Here is a 24641-nt window from a genome sequence, read left to right as displayed (position 1 = left end):
AAACTAAGAAACCACCACATAATCACATGCAATACAAAAAACAAATCCACAAGTTTTTAGCTTGATTACACCCAAATAATTAAAGAATGATTTTCACTTTTCCTCTGAATCTACGCTCTTTGATCACTCCACTTGCTCTTTAACTACTTTAAGTCTCCTGTATTGCGTTGCTTCCTCTTTGTCTCTACTCTTTAGATCCACTAGTGATGCAGCACTTCTAACTGGGTCAGCCCGTCCCTGCCTCACATCCCTCCCACCCTCCCTGTCTCTCCAAGCCACCCCCTCCTTCTCCTCCCATTTTTCCTCTGTATATGCTTACATCCCTACAGACCTTTTTTTCATGCAGCTCATGTGCTTACCATGTGCTGCAGCTCTCTTCAATGTTTTCTCCCTCCTCCCCCTTTTCTGCTTGATTCATTTTCTGTCATAGATGTTTTAATGATGTCTCAGCCTGTTGCAAAATGACCCCCACCCCCTTCCACTCACACACACACAGTCACTTACATTTGTCTTTTATGTTGAGTGTTTTATAAATCTTAATGGTGTTAGTAGGTTTGTATGTGTAGGCAGGACACAAAGCGTGGCGAAGGCAGCTCTTATGTACTTCTGAGCTGCTGTTTTGATTGGCTGAGACAGACAGACCCAGTGATGTGGTGGAGGTTATATATGACTGAGCGGTGCCCAATCAAAGACTGTTACCATGCGGCCATGCATACACTACATACATGCATCTGTACACAAGTATTTGGACAAACACACCACTGTAACATAAACCAGTAGTCATAACAGCAGTACTTAAACGCATCGTACCATATCATTCAAACCATATGGAAACAAGGCGTACAGAGAAAATCCATGTGAGGCAGTAAATCAAGTTTTTTTCATTGTGTGAAACAGAAAAAAAAATGAGGTTACAATTTAGTAGTATTAATACATAATTAATACTAAAATGTTACTTTTTATGTGTTTGTAGTCAGCCATTTGACCAACAATTACAAACCATACCAACAGATTTAGCCTTTTAAGTTTATAAATGAGTCCTTAGAGTGTTTTGACTGACACTTAATCTAATTTATTTTATTTGGGACAAGGAATTCTAGCAACTAATTGATTATTTCCTGTTTTTTCTCTAAACATTTCAATTGGAGGAAACATATATATTCTTATCTTATGTTTTGTAAATTATAGTCACCTATATTTAGAGTTATGAATATAAGTATTGAACTCAGTATGTGCTGCAGAGTATTCTGGGATTTCTATAAACAGTGTAATAAAACAAACTTTCTTTTCATTACCCCACACACCATCACCATTTAAATTAGATCCTTGTGAGTATTTAAATGGTAAAAGTGTTTAACAAAGTATTAACGTTCACGATTTAAGCATAAAAATTAATCTACTGAATAATTATAATTATAGTAATACATTTTGGTCAGCTGCTTCTCCCGTGTATTCACCCACGTAAACCCCGCCCCTCGTGTTTTGATTGACAGCTCTGATCCCGAGACAGCAGGGTGGCCAGTCACGCTCTCGCCATGCAAATGAGCAGCGCTCGGGCCGGGCGGGTGCCCATGTGGACCAGCACCATGCCTTGTTGTTCTGAGCGCTGATTGGCTCGCAGGCGCCCGATTGTTCTTCATGCGCTGCGGGCCAGCAGCTGGAGCGAAAACAAGGAAGACTGTCGACCCCCTCAGGACTCTTCTTTTTGAAGTCAGCTGAGATACACGAGTCCAACGGGAGCCTAGAAGCTTTAAGGCAGAGGTTATGATAGTTATAATGTCAATTTAGTGATTTAGGAAGTCTTTCAGCGGGTAAGACTGACAGCGTGGAGTAGGATGGGAGTGGTGCGGTCGCCGGGTTTTGTCGGAGGCCGTAGTAACAGGGCGGGGCAGGAATCCGGGAGGGGCGGGTCTTAACGAGAACACGACTCGCCTTGTTGTGTGTATTCCCGTGCTCGCATCGCCATCTTGTTGCAATCCTATTTTTTTTTTTTTTTTTTCACGTATGCGAGGATCTACTTTCCGTTCGGCAGGATTAAAAATTGCCCGTCTGCTTTCAGGAGAAACGCAGGGGAATAGCCGATCGGGCGTGCGGGTGTGAACCGTGCACACGGCGCTTCCTTCAGGGACACTACCTACCCCTCGGTCTTTTTCCTCCTTCCGTCCCGGGCCACCGGGTCGCTTTCCGTGAGGGTTTACGCGCAATGAGCATCGATACACTTTTGGAGGCGGCCAGATATCTGGAATGGCAAGCCCAGCAACAACAGATCACACGTGGTGAGTTGAACAGCAGACTGGTGCATCGTGCTGAACGTGCTTGACCCCAAATAACAGTGTGTGTTACATCATAAACTGCCTTTTTGGAGGGCTGTATCTCGTTACTATCAACGGCTCGGCTTGCATTTTTAACCAACCCGCTTGTGATGAACGGAAGCGTTTGTAGTTTGTGTTTGTCGCACTGTGTTCATGCCAGAAAAAGAAACTCAAGTCATTGCAAACTATCCACAGTTCACAAGTGGTTACTTATTGCACACATTTGGCTTCCCCTAATGCGGAAACGGCTAAAGTTGTTTTCTGAACTACTTTGCGCGCTCTCGGTGTGTGTGCGTGTATATGTGTGTGTGACAGTTTCAACACACAAGTGACTCACCGTACGCGCGTGAGTGTGTGTGTATGTGTTTGTGTGAGTGAGGGACATAGCAGAGGAGTTCCTGTCAGTTATCGTGCTGCATTTATGTATTGTATCTTTGTTAGGAACCAACTAGCTGTGGAGCCAGGCACTTTTTTGCAAAATTATCAGAAAGCTCAAATACTCACGATAAACCTGTTAAAATCATGTTTTAAAGTATTTTATATTCAACTTCACCTTCACATATCATAATTGTTATAAAATAGCCCCTTCACAATCGATTCGCCCCAGTTTTTTGTCCGTCGAGCACCGGCAGGGCGGTGGCGAGCAGAGGCTGCTCTTTACATAATACCATGACATTGCTCAGCTATCTTATGACACACACTGGGGCGGGCCCTCACGCGCTAACCCCGTCCTGTTTGTATATGTGCGCGAGGGTAGGCTATATAATAATTGTTTGTTGTATTCTTGTGAAACCAATGACTTGTCAAAAATAACACAATGATGACTGACTTGTAAGAAGCAGACAGGTCAGGAGGCTGCTTTTTGTGTTTCTCCCCTCTGATGACGTGTCAGACAAATCAGCCCCCCCCCAGCATACTTACCCTACCGCGTGCTAGGGTCCGCCCACAGTTACCACGTGCACATTGCCCCCCTCCTCTACACTCAGATACACACACACCTACGCGCGCACACACTCGTCGTCCCCGCCCTTCCCATTCAGTCTACTGACAGTGGCGGGTCAGAGAGAGAGAAAGGGGGGTAAGTAGGGCAGCGTCCCTGCTCACCCCCACCCTGCCCCAGCCTCTCAATGCAGAAGTTATGTAATTCACAATTGCGTGCGCTTGACAATCTAGAGCATGCTGTGTGCGTGTGCGTGTGTGTGTGTGTCTGAATGTAGTGTAGTACAAAATTCTAGGAAAAAGCATGTTGGTGTCAGTTATGTTGCTCTGAATCAATACTCTCTAAATTGGCATTAAACATATTTGGCTGATTGTACATTATTATTACTTTAGCTATAAATCTAGGGCTGTAATTTCATTCAAAATTACAATATCTACAGGATATCTAAGCTAGATCTATTAAAATATAAAACAGCAACTGGTGTTCGTCTGTAAAAGTAAATTAAACTAAAATATGCAGATTTATTGTATCAGTATCCCAAATCCCATAAATGTTCAGTTTGTTATCGCGTATGACAGAGATCATAGACAAATCCTTATTTTTAACAATACGTAATCACAAAATGATTAAATTGTTGCAGCTACATTGTTTTGACTATTAGTATAATTTCAACTCTAGACACTATGAAACAACCTCACCAGTGTCCCGCTTAAATCAAACATAGTGCACACAAAGAGGGGGATTTGGATGTCTGTATCCACCGCTCAGCAGGAGTTGAAAGAGACGTTAACACATGAATCATTAAACAGTGTTACTACAATGTAGCAGTATTCATAGCTTCTTAATGTTGTTGTTGGCAAAGCTGCACAAATTCAAGAAGAACATTTGATGTTTAAAGCGCAGAGTTTTGTTGTGCATATCATGGTGGTGTTGCAGGCCCTCTCTGAGCTGTTGTCATAGGTGAAGAGGAAGTTGCGTCATCAGGAGTTTTCAGTTTCATGTGGAGAAGAAATGAAAGTGTTAACACACAGACGTGCATGTTGGCGTGTGGTGTTTCTCTTTTTATACATAATGGAGGGGATGGCTGTGCTGTGTGTTGGCGTCGTGCAGGTTTGAGGAATCCCTGGGATCTTCTGTTTCTAATGTTGCTGTTTCCATGGTAACTGAGGGCTTTCCACATCCTTTTGAGTCTGCCTTCTACGGTGTGCAAGAGCTACTCATTCATGTCATTAAGTGTGTGAGTGTGTGTGTGTGCCTAGCGTGGGAACATCCCCACCCTATGATATTTGTCTTCATACATTTTCGGCCTGTTTTTTGCTTTTACTAGAACAACGAGACTTAATTTATATGTTGTCACGGTGCCCACTCTTGTTGACCCGGCAGTCCTTCCTCTGCTGTTGGTCAGATGGCACTGACGTAGCACAGAGGTGGAGGCACGCTCAGTGTTGGAGCAGTCCAATCACGGAGCAGACAGAGGGGGGATTCTCTCCAGCCAGCAATCAGACCAAGTCACAGTTTCAGTGGTTATGTCCTCCCTCCCCGCTATCTGAATCCTGGATGACATCATTCTTTGTGTGTGTGCACGTAGTGTTGAGATGTGTACTATACAAAGAAAGTGAGATCCACTCTGACAAAGTGATTAACTAATCTGTATCACAACAATGAAACGGCTAAGATTACCTGAAGGGAACACGCGTGTCATTTGTTGGATGTATTGTAAATAACATGTAACAGGTGCAGATGCATGTGTTAATGTCAGTGTTGTCTATTCCTGTTTGTTCCTGCATGAAAGGTAGCAGGAAGTAGTTATTAATTAAAACACCATTCAATGAAAATGTATAAGAGTTTTTCAAATGCTACAGGACAAATTTCAGAGGGGCATGGTTTCATGGTGTTAGCACTGCTGCCTCACAGCAAAAAGGTTCCTGGTTCGAATCTCCCTTTCAGACACAGGGGGCCTTTCTGTGTGGAGTGTGCATGTTCTCCCCCTGCATGTATGGGTTCCCTCCGGGTGACCGGCCTGCTCGCCCTATCCAAAGACATGCTCGTTAGGTTAATTGGTGACTCTAAAATTGTCTGTAGGTGTAAGTGTGAGCGTGAACGATCTTTTTGTATGTGTCAGCCCTGTGATTGACTGGGTGTACCCCGCCTCTCGCCCCAATGACAGCTGGGATAGGCTGTCATTGGGCGACCCCTAACAGGATGGGCGGCATAGATATTTGATGGATGGCTTTAAACATCACATATCTGAGGAACAAATCTCGTACACCTGGGGGGGGTGTTACAGCAAAATTGGGTATCAGATGGGAAGCCAGGTGTAGCTAAGGATTGTTTAGTTGCATGTTCAGTTTTACTTAAACTTGTCAGAGCTTATGAAGGTTTATACAACCTTAGCATTAAGTGTTTCTGAAGTTGTCTAACTTTTTTCCTTTGCCCATCCTCTCTTGTCTCTCCGACAGAGGAAGAGCAGCGCAAAGAGAAGGAGCGCATCCACAGGGAGGCGGAGTTGCAGCATGTGGAAATTGTGACCTCGTTGTCTCAGCCTGTCGGAGCCAACCACGTCACTTGGGGAGATGACTCTCACCGTCAACCGCCACATCACCCTCCTGCCCCTCCGCCCCCTCCGCCCCCTTCTCTCCCACCTCAACAAGTTCCCATCGCTGTCATCCCAATGGTCCCAGTTGTCACTGCGACACCCTCGGTCCCGCCCCTCTCGCTTGCGACGCCGATTGCTGCGGCGGTGACATCGCTCATTAGCTCCCCGCCAGTCAAGAACGCTTCCTCGCCTCCACAGCAGCATCAGCAGCCGCATCAGCAGCAGCAGCAGCCGCAGCCAGCCTCTCCTCACCTGTTGTGCGCCCCTCAGATGAAGTTAGACACAAGTCAGCAGCTGGTTGGTGCAAAGCCTAACCAATCCCAGCCTCAGGTTCAGATCCAGTACCCAACCTCCATCACCACTAACGGCCCTGGCTCTCAACATGCACTGGTTCCCCATCAAGCTCCGCCCACATCTCAGCCGCGGCCTAACGGAGTGACGATGGAGGACATGAGGGGGATGGAGGGGAAGAGGAGGCCTGGAGGGTCAGTTTGTGTGTCTGTGTGTGTGTTAAATTTAACATAAGAGTGTTAATAAGGTTTGTGTTTGATCATTTATTTTGTGTTTCAGAGCGGGGACCAGAGAGGTGCATAATAAACTGGAGAAGAACAGGTCAGTCATCGTGATGTGTGCTTCTCATTGTTGCCATTTGTGTTACAAGGAATGAAAGAAAACAGCCCTGACCAACAGCTTGACCATTACATACCCACAAAGCTTTGTGTTTCACAAGTGTGTTAAGAAAGAGCACAAAGGTCATGGCATTTTCTCAACTTATACAAAACCATAAAATATTTCCCAAGCAGTTCTCTTTTAATAAACAACCCCCGAAGCTAATGATTAACTTCCCAATAAATTGAGAATAATCTTCAAGACAGTAAGTTCATAACAAACATATCAAAAGTGTGACTCTTTCTCGTTTCTGACTCTGGGCCCTTCAGGCGAGCGCACCTCAAAGAGTGTTTTGAGACGCTGAAGAAGAACGTTCCAAATGTGGATGAGAAGAAAACCTCGAACCTCAGCGTCCTGCGCAGCGCTTTGCGTTACATACAGGTAGATTTTTGAACACATTTCAGCTCTCTTAGCACACTGCTGCTGTGCTTCATCACACACTGCTGCAGTCACACACAATATCTGGGTACGGCTCGCCTGTTGTTCTTCATCTTATTGTTTTTATCTTTCTCCCGTCTTGAATTGATTGGTTCAGCTCTGGGAACACTACAGGCTTTGGCCGAGTGTAACTGAAATACAATGCCTGTTTTGTTAGCCATTAAGCCCATTGTGTTACCAAGTCGCTTGTGACTATTATATGGCATCCACCAAATATTGGTGAGAAATTGGTGAATACATCCAATGTGTCCCAGACTATCCTATTCTTTATAACACACTTGGTCATCATCTTGCACTCATGAAGTGTCGTGCAGGATGATATCAAAAAGGAAGTGCTTTCCCAGGAATGAAATAACGGGAAAGGATGTAGGAGGAACTATTTTATGAGGAATGACTTACAGCATATTGTAGGCCGAGTAGAGAACTAATGTTGCATTGCTGGGGGTGGTGTGGGGGAGGCGACTGTACAGCCTGAAGAGGTGAGTTTTCAGTCTACAAAGGTATGAAAGAGGATTTTCTGCACTGTGGCAGAAATAAATAAGAGCCTGCAGCTAAATGCAGTGGTGTCTGTTATGTAGAGTTGAAGCTTCATGACTTCAATTGAATATGCTGTGAGGAGTCAGTGGAAGGAGACAAATTAGGACATGAGATGGAAGACTTGCTGCAAGATCTTCTTCAAGGAGCACAGCACAGAGGGATTTTTGAGGCTTTGACAAGAGATGATGAAGGTTTTGATTTGAGGCAGAGCTATGCTGCTTTGAAATATTCAAAGATACAGTCGCTCAAATGTTCTCAGTCTTACAGATTGTAAACTGGTTTGATTCTTGATGGGGCACGACATGGTCCTTTTGGCTCTGGGGATTAATGTAGGGCACTTTCTCTATTTAGACTGATTGATTAATCAGAGATGAAATCTGCAGTGTAATTATAAGTCATTAATTACAGCCCCATTAGCCACAAAGCTACCTGTGGGTACTTGTTGCTTTTTTGTGTTAAAGTAAAAATAACCTTGAAATGATGTTGAGAAAATAATTTGTAAAAGGGTGACACAGTTTGTTGATATCAGCACAAAAGTAACAAGGCAGCCTACCACAGATGCACTACTCCCTTAGAAATGTGTACACGTCTCCTCCTCTTCTGATCGATCATATAATCGTTAGATTTATTGCAGATGAGTGACTCACCCCCTCTCTATTTCCGCCTCCTCTCTTGGCTCCTCTCCTCATGTAAACCCGCAATCCTCCGTCCCCCTCCCTCTCCCTGAGCCATGTGAGATCTGAGCACATGGCTAGCGCAAGCCCGATGCATGACGTCACCGCGGCTCACCCGCTCCGATCTGCTCTGCAGAGAGACGGTGTGTGTCGGGTGCAGACGGTAACAACAGTGGAACAGACACAGATTCATCAGTTACAGTTTTATCAGATGTTCCTCTTCCTGTCTGAACCCTTTCTTCTTTACATCTCTGTCCTTTTTGTCCTGCATCTGCCCGCTGTCTCCCAGGACACTTGGTAACCATAGCAACTGGCGGCAGGTGGCTGGGGTGCTGTAGGCAGTCCCTTCCTCCCTGTGAGTGTGTGATGTAGAGACTAAACCAATCAAAGCGTGCTTATATCAACCTTTTCTCAATGGTTTTAGTCTGAATGGCTTGAAGATCGCACGTCTACACACATGCACATGTGATCGTAAGGTAAAGACATGGTTCTCTTCCCTTTCATATTAGAGAACATGTTGGAAAATGCATAATGAAGGAGGCAAGGATGAAGGAGGAGGAAAGGGGGGGAAGGGCGTTAAAGGAGTGATGGATGGGGGGTAGAAGGACGGGGGTAGGGGATGGATGTGATCAGGAGAAGGAGGAGGATGATGATTAGCAGGAACATGATGAAGAGGAGGATAAGGAGGAGGAGGAGGAGAAGGGTGATAAGGAAGATGAGTGTGATGAGGAGGAGGAGGAGGAGGATAAGAAGGAGGCTGGGAAGTGATCATAAATAACTGACTGGCAGACGTCCAGTCACATCACTCCTTATATGTAATGACTTCTTGGTGCTTCACCCAGTTAGAGAGCTCCTCGTGTGTGTTTTTTTTACAAACTGCTGCTCAAGCAGACAAATCCCCACTGAGGAGGTTGCCAAGGAAACAGCTATGGGTGACAGCTGTTTCCTTGGTGATTTGCGGCAGGCCTCATGGTGTCTGGGTTGGTATAGGAAGACCTTGAAATGATGTGAACATACACAAGCGGTCGTTGTTCTTCTATGATCAGTTACATGTAGCATGTAAACCTTATAGCTTTTATAGCCTAAGCTCATTAGCTATGCTTGTCCCTAGATGGGAAATACACAAGAGACAGCACAAACCACAAACTCAACAAGACATACATACATCAGGAAAACAAAACTCCAAACTCAATAAGACACACCATAAACAATAAGCACCAACACACCCATCACTACATGATTCTTGATTGAAATGTTCTTAAAACACTCCCTAATTTTATTGGTTTGTTTCTTATTTCTCCATTTTCATTGTTCTCCATTCTCCGTCTTATTTTAGCCTTTATTCACAAACAACCTTTAATCTGCTCACCTCGCTTCCCATTACATCTCTTCTCTCCACACGCCTACGCCGCTGCTCTGTGACTGCACACAGAGGCCTGCCCCGCCTCTTTCTGTTTTTCCCTCTTTGTTCGCGTCTGCTCTGTTGACCTCTTTATCAGCATTAAGTTTTATAAAGGCGCACAAAAAAACTTTTCATCAGCAATTCTGTTTTGACAACAGTAGGTGAGCAACTAATGGAGAAGTATTGTTAATGACGTAACGTATTAAAATGATCAAAAAAACATGGTATCGGTTGACATTGTTGCTACTTCCGAGCAAGTTCATTTATTTCATATGAGGAGGTTGCATCTCAATCAATGCATAAACAGGAGGCACCGACCAGAGGAGGTCTCTGATCTGAGTGTCTCTGCAGACCTGTAGAAGCTAATTCATTAATCAGAGATGTTGTATGTTTGTCTCTTGAATGGATCAAATATAGAAAGGAAAAAACTGGTCGCCATATACACTTGGGAGATCGTCTGTATACCTGGACAGCCCATCCAAGTGAAATCACTGTGTGAGAAATACCGGAGGATTTACATTAGTGTGGATTTAAAACCCACCTGCTTTGTAACCTTTGACCTCTATGAACTGCCCCTGCAAGAACCGCCTGCTAATGTAGAGGTGCTTGGAAGACAGGGCGTCTGACAAAAGATATAGAGCTGTTAAATGACTGCAAAGCTTACCAGGTCTGGACTTGGTAGCTGGAGCGCAGAGGCTTGTGTATTAGGCCTAGAGCAGTGAGGAAAGTGTGTGTGTGTGTGAGGCCATCACATGGCTGCAGAGTACACAGCTTTGCTCACTGAAGTCAGTGTCCTGTAGTATGATCATGTGTCCCCATATGCTTATTTTCTTTCCTCTCTCTTGTGTTTCCATCCTTGTTTCTGTTTTTGGTGGCAGCCGTGGAACAGGAAGCTGAGTTTCCTGCCAGAACTTATGTTCGACGAGTCCGCTGGATATTTAGTTTTCAGTCATATAAAGACTGAAACAAGCTGCACAGCTAAGACTCACCAGCATTTCACTTTTTAATGTTCAAACCTAACTCCTCAGCCCCGTCCTTTCCCACCTCTCCATCCTCTGCCCTCATTTCCCACCAGCTCACCTCCTGTACCTCCATCCTCCCCCCTCTCCCTCATTCCTCCCTCGTAATCTGCGTTAATGTCCTTAGCCTGTCGTACTGTTTGGTGTTCACGGGTCAGCTGACCAACAGTAACTGGGTCACAGAGACGGCGTGGTGTGGCTGCATAAGCTGCACTCTGCCTTTCTAAATCTTTCTTTCTCTTTGTGGACCCTGCTGCGTTTTTCTCCCTCGCTCCAATTGTGAATCTACAAACACATGCAGATACTGCTCAGTGCATGACAGTGCTGTGTGAGGAGTAAATACTTTCATTCAGTCGCATCTGACTTCAGTGTTGAGGCTGCAGTAATCCAGTGACATCACAATTGTCTGGCTTGATGCTGAACTTAAGTGATTGGTGGAAATAAAGCCCAGCAGGACGTTTAGTCCCCCTCTGACCCCGATCTCTCCGAAAAACAAGCATCCAGGAAATGGGAGGAGCTTAGGTAGATGAAGCTCAACACAAGCAGTGGGACATACTTGAATTTGCATGCACGCCTTCCTGCTGGTGTTTGAGACTTTGGATAGTTTGGAGAACAGAGTGTTTCAGGCAAACTGGGAGAGATGTGGGAGGGGTCCAAGTTTACACAGAAAAATAAAGTTGGTCCGAGGTCCTTTTTCTGTTGCAATACCAATACTTTAAACAACCGATATTTAAAACTAATTCTAGCTACCTAATATGTACATGAGGTATGTTCTTAAATAGTAGCTTGGGTCTCTATTTACAAGAAACAAAGCAAGTCTTTGTTTTGATGTTTCCATGGTTTAAAAGTTAGTTTTGTTACTTTATTAAAGGGCCAGTTTGCCGATTTTCAACCTCAGTCCTATCATGTTATTACGGGGAGCTAATGCCGTCATGGTAGGAAAAAAATGCAATTTGGCTCTGTGCCTTTGGAGGACGTTATCTGCTTCTCCAATGGGCCCTGGGAAACCTCTGCCAGACTACGGAGCTCGCTAAACTACACTTCCTCAATCTAGGACGCCCGCCTCCGATGTCATGTCTCGTTCAAAATCGTCAGGTTTGAAATGTAGACTGCAGACCTGAAGATTTTTTTAGACGATCCATCGGTATGTTCTCATCGTATTTCGGATTCTCTACCGCTCTGAGCCATTGCCTGCAGCGATCAATGTCCTTGACTGAAAAACAGTAGTATTTCGTCTCTCGCTGGGTCGTTCCTTTCAGACGGAGGGGCGCAATGCATGCTGGTTGTTGTATGAATGTAGAATGGACGAAACCCCAAGCTGTGAGAACACCAGCTTTGACTGACAGTGGCTTTTTCCAGGGACAAATTGCTCCTTTTAAGAAGAGAACTGTTAAACGGAACACTTCCTCCATCTGTTTCATACTCACACAGCTCCAGTATTCCAGGGAAAACTTTTATAGGCAGCTTTAAGCGCAGTAACAAAATACACAACAAAGCAGTGCTGATTGAATTGTGTGAGTGACTCAGAGTAATAGAGGTTGAGTTTGAAAGGACTGTTGTTGTACTGATGAAAATAATATTGTGGAAATCAATATCACACAGAATTTTGATTGTAATGTGAGTCAAGTAATAGATATTTTGTCTTGTTGGTTTATACAGGCTTGTATTTAAAGATCATCATTCATTCTGATCTACTTTTTCTTTCTCTCCTTAAAAGACTCTGAAGCGTAAGGAGAAGGAGTACGAGCACGAGATGGAGCGTCTGGCCAGAGAGAAGATCGCTACGCAGCAGCGACTGGCAGAGCTGAAGAACGAGCTCAGCCAGTGCATGGATGTCATCGAGATCGACAGAGTCCTCCGACAGACCATCCAGCCGGAGGACGACCAGGCCTCCACGTCCACCGCCTCAGGTACACGCAGACATATTCTACCATTTACCTGCAGACCTGATACTCATATTCAGAACAGATAAGTTAAAGTGTAACAGAATAGAAAGCTATTCGTAGTAGTGGAGACATGAGAGAGAAAAGAGTGATTTATTGCAAAGTATGTGCACACATGACCAACAGTCTGCTCTCTGGTCTACAGAAGGAGAGGACAACTTTGAGCAGGACATGGAGGAGGACGTCCCCGCTCCTGTTCCTGCTCCCACCTCCCTCCCCAAACCAACACCTCCCATCTTACAAGCCCAGCAGCTCCTCACCCCTCACCTCTCAATCCAGCACACCACCCTGCCTCTCTCTGGAGTCCTGACCACGCCCTCCCCCTCTGCTCCCCCTGCCCCTCAAGCCATCGCCCCTGCTCCGGTCCCCGGTCAGCTCCCTCCACCACCCGCTCATCCCATCCAGCCCCCGTCTGTGCAGGTGCAGCCCACCGTCATCGCTCACGCTGCTGTCTCCCACCCTTCAGTCATCCAGGCTGTCAATCACGGCCTGCCAGCCAATCACAAACACCTAACGCACATCGCCCCATCACCTGGCCCTACCTCCGCCACCCCTCAACCTATCGCAGCGGCTCCAGCTGCCACCGCCACTCACCAGCAGATAGCCGCCCAGCCTATCGGACACATCACCGTCCACCCGGTGGCTCACCTGGGGGGTCCCCTGCCATCACACCTCCCAACTCTCTACCCTCAGGGTGTGTCTGTGTCCCAGCCCACTATGGTGGGTCACATCACCCACACCTTCACCCATCACACCCTGCCACACGTCCAGGCTAACCCTCAAGCTAACACTAACGGAGCCCAGGTGAACAGCGCAGCAGTAATGACCCAGGGGAGCCCGTCGATAGGGAAACCTACAGCAGTGCTGGCCCCCCACGCTCAGCTGGTCGGACAGGCTGCTGTCCTCAACCCCGTCACCATGGTAACAGTCCCAACCTTCCCCGTCAGCACACTCAAACTGGCCTGAAAGAGACAAAAAAAAGATGTGATGGACAGGTGGTTGAAGATTCAGAACTTCAGGATAAGTTTTCACACTCCTATCAATAATCAGCAGCAGAAAATCTTTAAAAGACAGAAAAAAAAGACAAAAAAAATACCAACAACAACAAACAGTTTTTTGGACAAATTGTGAAGAGTATCTCCAGAGATATTTTGATCACAGCTCTGTTTGTTTGTGAACAATGACATTAAAGCAGAGACAGAAGGGTCAGGCCTTTGTTTGTGGAAAAAGAGATGACATAATGTGACATTTGTCTGCGCTGCAAAGACAGGAACTCTGTTAACCTCCTCTCCTCTCCTTCCTTCCTTCCTTCCTTCTCTCCTTCCCTTACAACCAGAAGCACTAACATAATAAGCTCAGTTCACACTCAGGCATCAAGGTTTTACCTTAACTAGTCATTTATTCTTCGAGGGAAAACGCATGAGAGAGGCTTGTTTGTTGTTTGGTGATACAATATGTGCCCGCCTTGTATTCATATAATCATGATGTCATGTGTGATGTCACTGATGTGTTTGATCTTTGTGGTCCCACTGATCTAAATTAATCACACAGAGGGCTTTGATCAAGTGCGAGGGAGACCACATAGCCTGATAGATAGAGCTAAAACACTGTCACTTTCTGATACAGTCCTTCACGTTTTGTCATCGTTTCCTGTTTTATTAACCCTTCGCTGTTGTCACTGATCGTAGTGTAAAGCTTTCAGTTTCATAAAGTAAACAGATAATCCCCCTCCATTTCCCCCTAAAAGAAGGCTCCTCACCTGTGCACTCGTTGCCAAACACCTTGCAAAGAGTTTAATAAAAAGATGAAGAGGACATTAATAAAACCAAATCCAATCTGCAGTTAAAAAAAGACAACACAAAGTGTCTCATTCAGCAGTTACCTTTCCACTCCTCTAATGGCTTGCTCTTTTGAGTGTCTCTCTAAATGCAACTCTAGAAATGAGGAGGTGGAGAACAAAGGGGAAGAATCGCAGCAATGATTGTTTGCTTAATGTGCAGAAACATCTGTTTTTACAGCCATTGTGGAGAAGTAACATCCAGAAAAGACATCATGTCTGACTGTTAGTTACTGCACAGACATCAGACTTCCTGTTGGAAAACAACCAGACTTCAGATTTAAAAATAGAGCCACAACGTTGAGCTGAGACGGACTGTAGTTAAAATGGAAGAAGGTGCAAGTCATAATGGGATTCCAGTCATTCAAACAGGCAGTGAAATGTATAAAGACTCTGGATTTGACATGATTACTTCTCCCAGAGTGAAGAGCCTGTTCAGAATGAAATGTCAGCCTTCCTCTGAGGGCTTTTGAAAGAACAGTGGTCATGCTGAACACTCTCTCACTGTCAGATTGATTTAATTCTTTTGACTTTCTGCACAAATGTACCGCAGTATGGACAAGACCTGACTAGAAGATTTAAGGCGAGGACGAAACCATAATAAAGGGCGTAAGATCATTTTTTCAAACCGATCAAGGCCCCGTTATAGACGGTGTGGACAGCAGGCTGAACAAGAATCTACATGGAGAGATGTCCGCTTATTATAAATGCCTTCAATTTGCGGTAGAATCTGATGTTAAAGACCCACGCTAACAATACAGTGACAGGTTTCCATCCTCTTCATTGTAATGCAACAGCTCCCTCTGCTGCCTCATACAAACGTTCCTCACACACAGCTTCTAAAACAACCAGAGACACAATGAGAGAAAAGATGCTGAAAAGTAACCCAAGAAAATAATCCTGACTGAACTATTGTACTGCATTATATGTGACCAACTTCAACGTCTGTAAAGGTAGTGAGACGTCAGCGAAAGCCTTAGAAATGCTGGTTAGTTGACCTTGAGCTATGATCGATGTCAGACGAGGGAAGACACACTTATCACAATGAACAGTCTTGAAAAGTTTGGAAAAAGCACAAGAGATAACTTTTACATTAATGTGTCATGTGTTTTGAGAATTAGTTGATGGGTTTGAGGAATTTTTGGGAGGAAAAGGGGTTAAAAATGATCTGATTCAACCCTTTAAATGTCACTGTTTTGTGGTTTCTAAACTCCTCTATGAGAGTTAACGGATTGTCTTGTGGTTGGGTAGAGAGGGACACAAATGAGGACGTCATCTCGGGCTTTGGGAACACTGATCGACATTTACACTATTCTTCTACTATTCTGACATTGATAGAACAACTAATTGATTAACTAAGAAAATAGTCTACGCAAAATAATTGTTAATTGCAGCCCTATAAAATAATAATGAAATATTTTATATATGAAGTATAATTTGGCAGCGATATGACCACAAACAATATCAAACATCAAGTTAAATCTTCTGCTCCAGTCTAGAAAATTTCAAAATGGTATAATGTGTTGTGACACCTGCATTCCTTTGTGTGTGTGTGTGTGTGTGTGTGTGAGTTTCTGCGTGTTTATGTGCACATACTCAAAACCTTCATGGCTCCACAGCCTTCTTGCCAGCCTATACATGCCACACCAAAAAATCTCCCATCAGCATCTGTGTATGTAGTCGATGTCGTGTGGATCTGCTCTCGCCTCTTCTGCTGTCTCTCTGTGTGTGTCTGTATACGTGACTGTATTCAATATGTTTTATATTCTGTACTATAATTAATCCTACTGTACCTGTAGCATGGCTCTGTTTCTTTGGTTTGCCCTGTGCATGATGGAGTGTGTGAGTGTGTGTAGCAAGCGAGCTATTTTTTTACACAGAGGTGATTTATGGTATGAGCCTGTTTGGGTGCTATCGTGTGTGCCTATACTCAGTTTTCCTGAACACTGTGACAACTCTGGCAAAACACGGACACAATGAGCGAATGGAAGAGACAAAGATTTACTGTCCTGATTGTTTTCTTTTCTATGTTTTTAAGTTTTTCCATTTTGTGAGCTGAGACATGGAGTGGAAAAAGTGAAAAAACAAAAAAAAGTCATTGCTCTTTTCTTGATAACACAATAATGTCTAATATTCAAGTTTTGTAAAATTTGTATGTACGTATGAAAGTTTTGTAAATTTGTGATATGCACGTTTTGGCATATGAGTGTATGTATCTTCAGATTTGAAATGCTTGTTTCTGGTTTCGTTCTGCATGTAGATTGCTGTTTTAGTTTCTTTTGTTCAAAGGTTTTGTTTTTCCGTTTCCTTTTGGGACCATGTACAATACTGTATAACGTGGACAGGATCTTGGACCTCATGCTACATTGATATTATATATGAATATAAAAACATGTTTTCCCTATGGAGAAAGTTTTAAGTTATATATCGCCTGTACACTTTGGGCTGCCTTTTAGATCTAACTGTCCACTGTTTAAGATAACAATGATGATAATGGATAAAACATATTAATGATGAAGAATTATGCTGATGAAATAATAAAGATTCTTAATAAATCTTATTACATTTACAACACATGTTGCTCCTGTGTTCAATGGTTTTGTGTTCAAATATAACCACTGACAAACTGCAGATAGAAATGTGTTTTATTCATGTTTGGAAAACACAAAATTAAAGATTAAAAATACAAAAAAGAATGATCACACAAGTAATAAAACATAAACAAAAATATAGTTCACATATTTAAACCAAACATGAAGGTCACTACAATGACCCCTAGGTGGCAGTGTTACATCAGTGTGATGGTTTCTACATTAGAACTGTGTTGTATACTAAAACACAAATGGAATTAAAGGATTTTTTATCCATCTGTGAGAAATGTCCTTTACACTTCCTCTGAGTTTGCGTGGGTCACAGAGCCCAGTTGCATCAAACCCCAAATGCTGCACTTACATTTTAATCTTAGGATGCCTTAGAAAAGATGCGACATGCATTCAAATCAGCATGACTTTCTTAGCATGTACTAAGGCAAAACGATATGATATCTAAGTTTTTGCCTTTATTGAGTAGGACAGTGGATAGAGAAACAAGGGAAGGGAAAGTGGGGGTGACCTGCAGCAAAGGGGCAGGGGTTGAAGTTGAGCCCAGGGCTGCTGCATAGAGGGCCATGCCTCTGTGAGCCAAACCAGCACCCCAATTATTCAGAAACTTTTAAGGTACCCAGACTAGTCTCTTTAAAATGAAATAATTTTGAAACATAAGACAACAGATGAAAGGAGGACATAACAAAGCTCAAAGCTCAGGAAAGACCCAGTGGAAACTATGAGTGATGCTCAGCTTGTGAGAAAAGATTTGACCCTTGACCTATCTTACTATCTTTACAAAACTTAAACAAGATCAATTTTTCACATTGATTTTTTTCAGTTACTTCCTCACATATCTTCGGCTTGTGCGTATTTGTTGAGTAAAATGTTCACTTATGTTTCACTCTGGATTACTCGCTTTTGCTTTTCATATTCTTGAAGGAGCAAACGTTCTTAACTTCTGTGAGTTTGGCTTTCTTTGTCTTCTAGTCTGTTCATTTTGGAGAAGCTAGCTAACACTGACAATAGTAATCTAGCAATGTTAAAGGATGATGATGTGAGTGAGGCTTAAACATGCGAACTGACGATCATACAGTACGTGCTGTATTATAACTTAGGAAACACTTAGGAAAGGACACAACTATGCATTGCTCATAAATAAAACCTGGAGCTTAGGAGAATATTCTGCATTGCAAACATAAATTGGAAACTTAAGTGAGTTTAGGCAGCCCGGCTAAAGTTTTTTCTTCTGTCGTTTAAAATTGGTCTGCAGACAGGATCAGCCAATCAGCTTGCTTGATGTTTAAGTGTGCAAGATGCATTGTTTCTTTGTAAGCCCATCTCTTTTTGATAAACAGACCTCATAAAACAGGGCCTCCTCTGTGCTCCTCATCCGTCTCCTCCAGCGGGGAGTAATGGGAGAGTCAGCAATCTTCACTCTGGCTGCGCTGCATCTGCTCCTGAATCCTCTGCAGCACCTCCTGCATCCTCCTCAGCTGCAGAAGGGTATAAATAAAGAAGCGGTGATTACACGTGTTACAGAGTGAATGAATGAGTGAGGCAGTTAAGGGAGACATACCTCTTCGTCTTTCTCAAAGATGAGCCTTTCCCTCTCTGTGTCGACGACAGCCAGCGGCAGAGGGAAATCTGCTTCGCTTGCATCTCGATACTTCTCACGCAAACTGAAACGCATATTAACACAAGCACACAAGAAGAAAAGACAACAGCATGCTTATATGCTTCATGGATGTATTGCTCTTTTTAAAAGACCCTGAAAACAAATCTAGAAGCAAGAACGGGATCAATCAAACAATCGAACCATGCACATCCCGACTCCTACCCACCTGCGTTTCCTCTCCTGCACCACCATGCGCGTCATGTTCTGGATGCACTGGGCCCTATAGTTCTCATAATGTGTCTCCCGGGTGACGTCTTTCAGGTCCTGCATGTGCGTCCTCACCAGCATGTTCCTCAGCAGCAGGAAGTCAGAGTGAGCTGGGTCCTCCACTGAAACATGTAAAGACATTGTGCGTTATTGGATCAGACTTGTATCATTGTTGTCTAAAGGTACAACAGCAGGAAAAAGATGTATAAAATGTCAATCCTTTTTCATATGCAAATACAACTCAAGTTAAAAATTGCCAAAGCCACAGTAGATTTTAAGCTGAAATCAAAATAAAACTGGAAAACATTTGAAGTTTTTAATGTGTGTTTGTGTGTTATACCTTCTACCGCCCCCCAGGGATAGATACGACCTCTGAACCTGCGACCTTTACTCTCCACCTGAACATTGCTCCCAATTACTGCAAACGGGATGCTGTCCTGCAGAGACACGCAAAAACTATCAAACACTCTTGACTGCAATGAGACGGCACATTTTAATCACCAGAAAAGTCTAAAACCTTGAGTATCTGGTCCTGATTTTTAAAGTCTTCATCCTCGTCTGAATCACACTCCGGAAACTGGTAGATGTTGATGCCAAACTGCTTGATCTCCTCTCTGATCTAGAGGGCACAGACACATTGAAACTATGATGAGAGAAATAGACAAAGAGAAAAATATTTTTTAAATCCATAAGACGTGAGGTGGCGTTAAAGAGTGAGATCTTTTAGTTAGGAGAAATCTTGCTTTGAAATCTTGCAAGAGTTGAGTTGATGGCAGGAAGATGAAGTTGGAAACTTAAGCAGAGTGGGAGAGAGAAGTTTGTTGTTTGGGAGTGTAGAAGGTGAGGCATAGCTTTTTAGCGACTTACAACATTTGAATGCACCATGAAAAGGACTTGAAATCAGCACACAACATAAAACACATCTTTGTGTGGTTGCAATAGCGATTCCCTTATTTCAATGAGGGTAACTCTGTTATTTTCAAACCTGGGCCATATATTTGATATATTTTATAACTGATCATAGTTAAGACAATATCAAGTTGCATTATTGGGGTTACATCTTGCGCACATCTCGGTCTCTCCTGCGTTTCTTATTATGTTTTTTCTTTTTTAGACACTGTTGTGTGTCTATGCTGATGTCAATTTTTCCGCGTTGGTCCACGACTTTAAACGACACCTCATAGATTTTTGAATTATTTTGATTTTTTTTAAATAGCTCTGAAACTTTTAAAGACCGGCTCCAGTCATGTTGTAAGACATATAAAATGCTATGCTTGCAATAATAAATTCGGTCTGATTTGTTTTTTCTGCAAAATCCATTTAATTACCTAAAAATCCTCCCAAGGCATCTCGTCCTTCATTAAAAATTCCTGAATCTGCATAGTCCCCGCCCACTATGCAAATTTCCAAACACCCCCACTGCACGAAAACAAAACACGTCTTTGCCATCGTTTAGTGGCAACTTGGTGAAACTTTACTAGCTTGAAATGTAGTAATTAGTAGTAGTAACGTTAACGTTAGCAGTAAGTTGTGAGGTTGCATATAATGATATGCACAGCGTCACCTCGTCCATTAACGGGATTGGCTCCTTAGGTTTGTGACGTCTCAAACCTGCCAATCTGAAAACGTGTTGTTCAGCCTGTCCTTGGTACACTGCAGTTTAAAAGGAAACAGGCCCAGCCACGGAGATTACTGCTTATGTTGTCCCTGATATGTCTTGTAGCACATGGAAAACACCACATGGAGATGTTTACAAGGTTAAACACTTTCACTGGAGGGGGGCTTTAAAGACATTCATGGTCCCAAGGTGATACATTATTAAGATTAATTCATCCCCCAAGTTATCCTGGTTATCCAGGTGACATTTGTGGTTTGCAGTGAAATAGCTCTACAACTATTAGAAGAATTGGGCTTCAGATACCTTTGAAACAATATACCAAAAAAGTGACTTCAGCCATGTGTCACTGTTTCAGGCAGTGGTGTCTTTGTGTGTGCTTCTGGATTTTGTACCTGCATCTTTTTTCTGAAGACCTCCTCTTGTGTCAGGCTGTCGGCTTTGGCCAAAACAGGAACAATGTTGACTTTTTCATGCAGGGCCTTCATACACTCCACATCCAGAGGTCGAAGACTGATGGAAGAAAAACAAACACGTAAGAGAGATATGCCCAACATATATAGATCAAATTTTCAGTTAGGCTGATGCAGTTATGTTTAGTTCAGGTGGAGAGGTAAAACTTGTTATCAGCGTACCCATGGCCAAAAGGAGAGATAAAGTACAGGCAGCAGTGGACTCTGTTGTCCTGGATGTTCCTTCTGTTCAACCCGCTCTCATCTCTAAAGTACTGTTCAAACTGCTGATCGATGTAGTCTTCTATTGGCTTCCAGCTGATGCAAACACAGAATATCTCTGAGTAAAACAACAAGGCTGAGGGAGAACTTACAAGGTGAGAATAAGTGTGTTTTGAGTTTGCAGGAACAAATATGCAGGTGCGTCTTGATGACTTCACCTTTCTGTGTTGTTGATGGCGTCTCCGAAACCAGGCGTGTCTATGATGGAGAGCCTCAATTTGATTCCTTTCTCCTCAATGCCAACTGTGTGTTTGACGATGTCGACTGTTTGATCAATGCGCTCTGCAGACGGGTAACAGGTTAAGAGTGTGCATAAAGGTCGGAAGAAATTAACACATTTTGCACCAGAAATATTATGGGTCTTTTTTTTTAATTTACAAAGAGATCATGCTTCTACATAGCCTTGCTACAGCTAATTTTCTACTCAATTTACATGCACCACATTCAAATTAATAACAGGATCAATATTACCTTGTGCATTAGGAACCTTCCTGTCTTTGTTGAGGTCCGTGAGGAACAAACTGTTGATTAGTGTGGATTTACCAAGGCCAGACTCCCCTACAAAGAGAAATCAGTCAGATTTGTTTATAATTAGGTTCACAAATGTAGAATATATGAACACAGTTTCAGTCTTCTTGATGTTTATTAAAAGAAAACCTGCTTGCAACACAAGTCCTCTTATAGAGAGACGCTACATTCAGTTATGTGAAACAAACCAATTAAAGTATTCCAGTAAGCAGATAAATGGGAGGACTCACCTACCACCATGAGCGTGAAAGTGAACCCTTTCTTTACTGTCTTTCTATGAACCTGGTTGGGCAATGTGGCAAAACCCACATATTCCTTGTCCTGATCCTGCAGAAAGAAAACAAAAACAGAACATTTTTGTATGCCAATATTGTTTTGAGGTAAGTTAGCTTTTTTTAAATCTCACAGTAATTCTTAGATATGACATTTTTCCCTTTAAAATAACTGTCTCTACTTTGGCCTTGAACAATAATGTTTAGGCTCTCTTGCTACTCTGTCACCATCTTCTAACACGTCATTTTTTATTGAACAAAGTTACTCGTTTATCATGCTTAGAAATGCTTGCTATGTATTTTAACTATAGCTGACATTTTATGATTATATTGTTTATTTTCTTTTATTTGCTTAATTTATCATTTTCCTTTTACTTAATTCAAAACTCTCTTAATTTCATTTTTATTAAATAATATTTTTGAAATAATAATCTTACACATATAAGATATGTGTAAGATTTTCTGTATCCAAAACAGAAAATTCTGTGCACACATACTCATCATATAATAACAAGAGAAAACAGAAAGACACCTCTGGAGAGTCGTAGGGATCAAAGCGTCCCCAGGGGCTGTGTGGACGCGAGGCCTGGCCGAGTGGAGAGTCCAGAGACACCTGAGTGACAACCTGCCTCCTCAGGGGTGGGGGGTGAAACTCTGCATTTACACCCATGCGATTTGGTCTGGGAGGGACTGTGGGAGAGCCAGCAGAGTGGCAGGGGATGGGATGGTGCATAGAGGGAGTCCCGGGAAGGCTGTGGAACCTCCCATTGATCCCTATCCCAGTTTCCTCTGCTTCACAGTTTACTGGCGTCTGGTGGCCTGCTGTTTGGTGTTCGCCAGGTCCTGAGACGGGTGGGAGATCCCTCATGGCATAAGGAAACTGAGTGTCCTCCTGGTCCTCAATGGACAGACTGGAAAACTAGAACAGGACAGTAACACATGGTTTTATACAGACACTAAGAAGGGTAAAAAATGTAACTGTTAATCAAAACTAAAAGGAAGCAATCTTGCTTTCCTATTTTCTGATGTACTTGGAAAACAATTTGAGGATTGATATTAAAGAGAATATACAAAAAGTGAATAGCACTATGAACACCCTACAAGTATGAAGAACAAATGGCCTCAGTCAGGGTCATGCTCTCTGAGTAGATGACCTGATGAGCGAATGTCTTCTGTAGTAGTGGCGGACTATACCCTTTCTTTACTGATTATCCCTGACCTGTGATCCCATTATACTATTACCAAGGCACTTCTCCATCTGTCCAAGCAGAGAAGGGAGAAGAACAACACACTGACGAGAGGTGAGGGTTAGTAAACACTAACTAGAGCAAAGCCAAAGTATTTTTTTGATAATTGCTAAGGCATATCTTTCAGAGAGGAGCTTTTGTACATATAGCCAGTGGCCTTGGTCCCCTCACAGGTCATTTTTCCCACTCTACCTGCTAACATGACCAGCTAAGACGGCCGCACCGCCATATCCGAAGATACACATTTGTCTGCAAACATCACCCTGTTGACCTGGTATAAAGACAGCAAAACAACAAAGCCTTTAGTGCTGCTGGCCTGATCAGTCTTCACCTAGCATCCTTCTACCTGTCAGCTCTCATTACCCACAAAGCTTTGCAGTAAGCTTAACTGAGCTTCTAATGCTCTGACAGGGTGGGGGGTTGGAGATTTAACACTTAAACACACACACACACACACACACACACTATATACACTATAATTTAATACTATTCTACAAACTTGTCCTACCTCCTTTTCTGAGAAAGCTGCAGCAGAGGAAAAATTGGGAATTTAGATACTTCATTAAAAGTGAAATACAATGCAGAAGACTTGTTATATAAGCTTTATAATGGAACAGAACACTTTGGCTACTGGTCATTGTGTAAATATAATAGGCTAAATGAATTTTAAAAAGTAGCTTTACTATAACCTCTTGTAAACAATTAACAATAACAAATACAGCACTAAAGGTTTAAACTAGTAGAAAAACTATCTATAAAAACATTTCTCCCTTAGTTTATGTCAAACACATGCGCAGGAAATGTAAAGCCTTTCATAGTGTATATTTTTTTTACCGCAATGACTTCAAAACGACTATTTCTGTGTAAACTATTTGTGTATACATGTAGGAGTTGACGAAACGTTACCTTTCTTATTGCTGCGGAACCTGACAGGAGAGGACATGTGCTCCATAATACTGCAGCAGCCGGCTTCTCAAGCTGTAGCCAGATCAGAGGCAGAAAATGGGTCGACAATAATGTAAGTGATGCCGTAAGACCAAACTATATATGAACTAATAAAATGCGACGAGGCATATGGCGTACGTGTGTATGTGGGTCCATGCATTAGACTGAGCTCCGGGATGAAGTCCGCTCAGTGTTGCCGCTCTGACGTGGATTTACGTAGTAAACAACTGAGTACAGGAGAGAGAAACCAGGCAGGTAGAACATTAATTCCCTGAAAAGCTACAGTAAGTAATAATACTTTAGTCCAGTATGATATCAACAACGCCTAACATACACCAATGTATACTATATTTGTACTCATAATTATAAAACTTTACTTAAAAAAACAAGTACAATGATCACATCATTCTCATGCCAAGATTAAGCTAGCTTGTGTGTCTCATGTAACGTTAGTGCAGTCTCGGCA

General features: G+C 42.9%; 2 protein-coding genes across 2 annotated transcripts; one reads left to right on the top strand and one right to left on the bottom strand.

The window, feature by feature from the left end:
- Window positions 1–1997: 1997 nt before the first annotated feature.
- Window positions 1998–16941, top strand: mntb (MAX network transcriptional repressor b). The gene is made up of 6 exons (XM_069676134.1): window positions 1998–2276; window positions 5712–6333; window positions 6419–6460; window positions 6787–6898; window positions 12305–12497; window positions 12676–16941. Exons 1-6 carry the CDS (start codon window positions 2204–2206, stop codon window positions 13494–13496), a joined length of 1863 nt encoding a protein of 620 aa, XP_069532235.1. The 5' UTR covers window positions 1998–2203; the 3' UTR covers window positions 13497–16941.
- A 1432-nt stretch (window positions 16942–18373) lies between these two features.
- On the bottom strand, window positions 18374–24182 carry LOC138594593 (septin-5-like). Its single transcript, XM_069665743.1, has 13 exons — window positions 24137–24182; window positions 23739–23755; window positions 22516–22902; window positions 21942–22038; window positions 21655–21741; window positions 21342–21465; window positions 21085–21219; window positions 20845–20962; window positions 19352–19453; window positions 19175–19271; window positions 18794–18956; window positions 18529–18631; window positions 18374–18445 (listed from the first exon to the last, which is right to left on the bottom strand). The coding sequence occupies exons 1-13, from the start codon at window positions 24180–24182 to the stop codon at window positions 18374–18376; spliced, it is 1548 nt and encodes a 515-aa protein (XP_069521844.1).
- Between the last annotated feature and the right edge of the window lie 459 nt (window positions 24183–24641).

The sequence above is a fragment of the Semicossyphus pulcher genome, unplaced genomic scaffold (assembly GCF_022749685.1).
Source record: "Semicossyphus pulcher isolate SPU_LCO1_2020_fin unplaced genomic scaffold, fSemPul1.0.p SCAF_10, whole genome shotgun sequence".
In the NCBI taxonomy this organism is placed as follows: Eukaryota; Metazoa; Chordata; class Actinopteri; order Labriformes; family Labridae; genus Semicossyphus; species Semicossyphus pulcher.
Note: the sequence above shows the minus strand (reverse complement) of the source record. Positions and strands in the feature narration are given on the sequence as shown.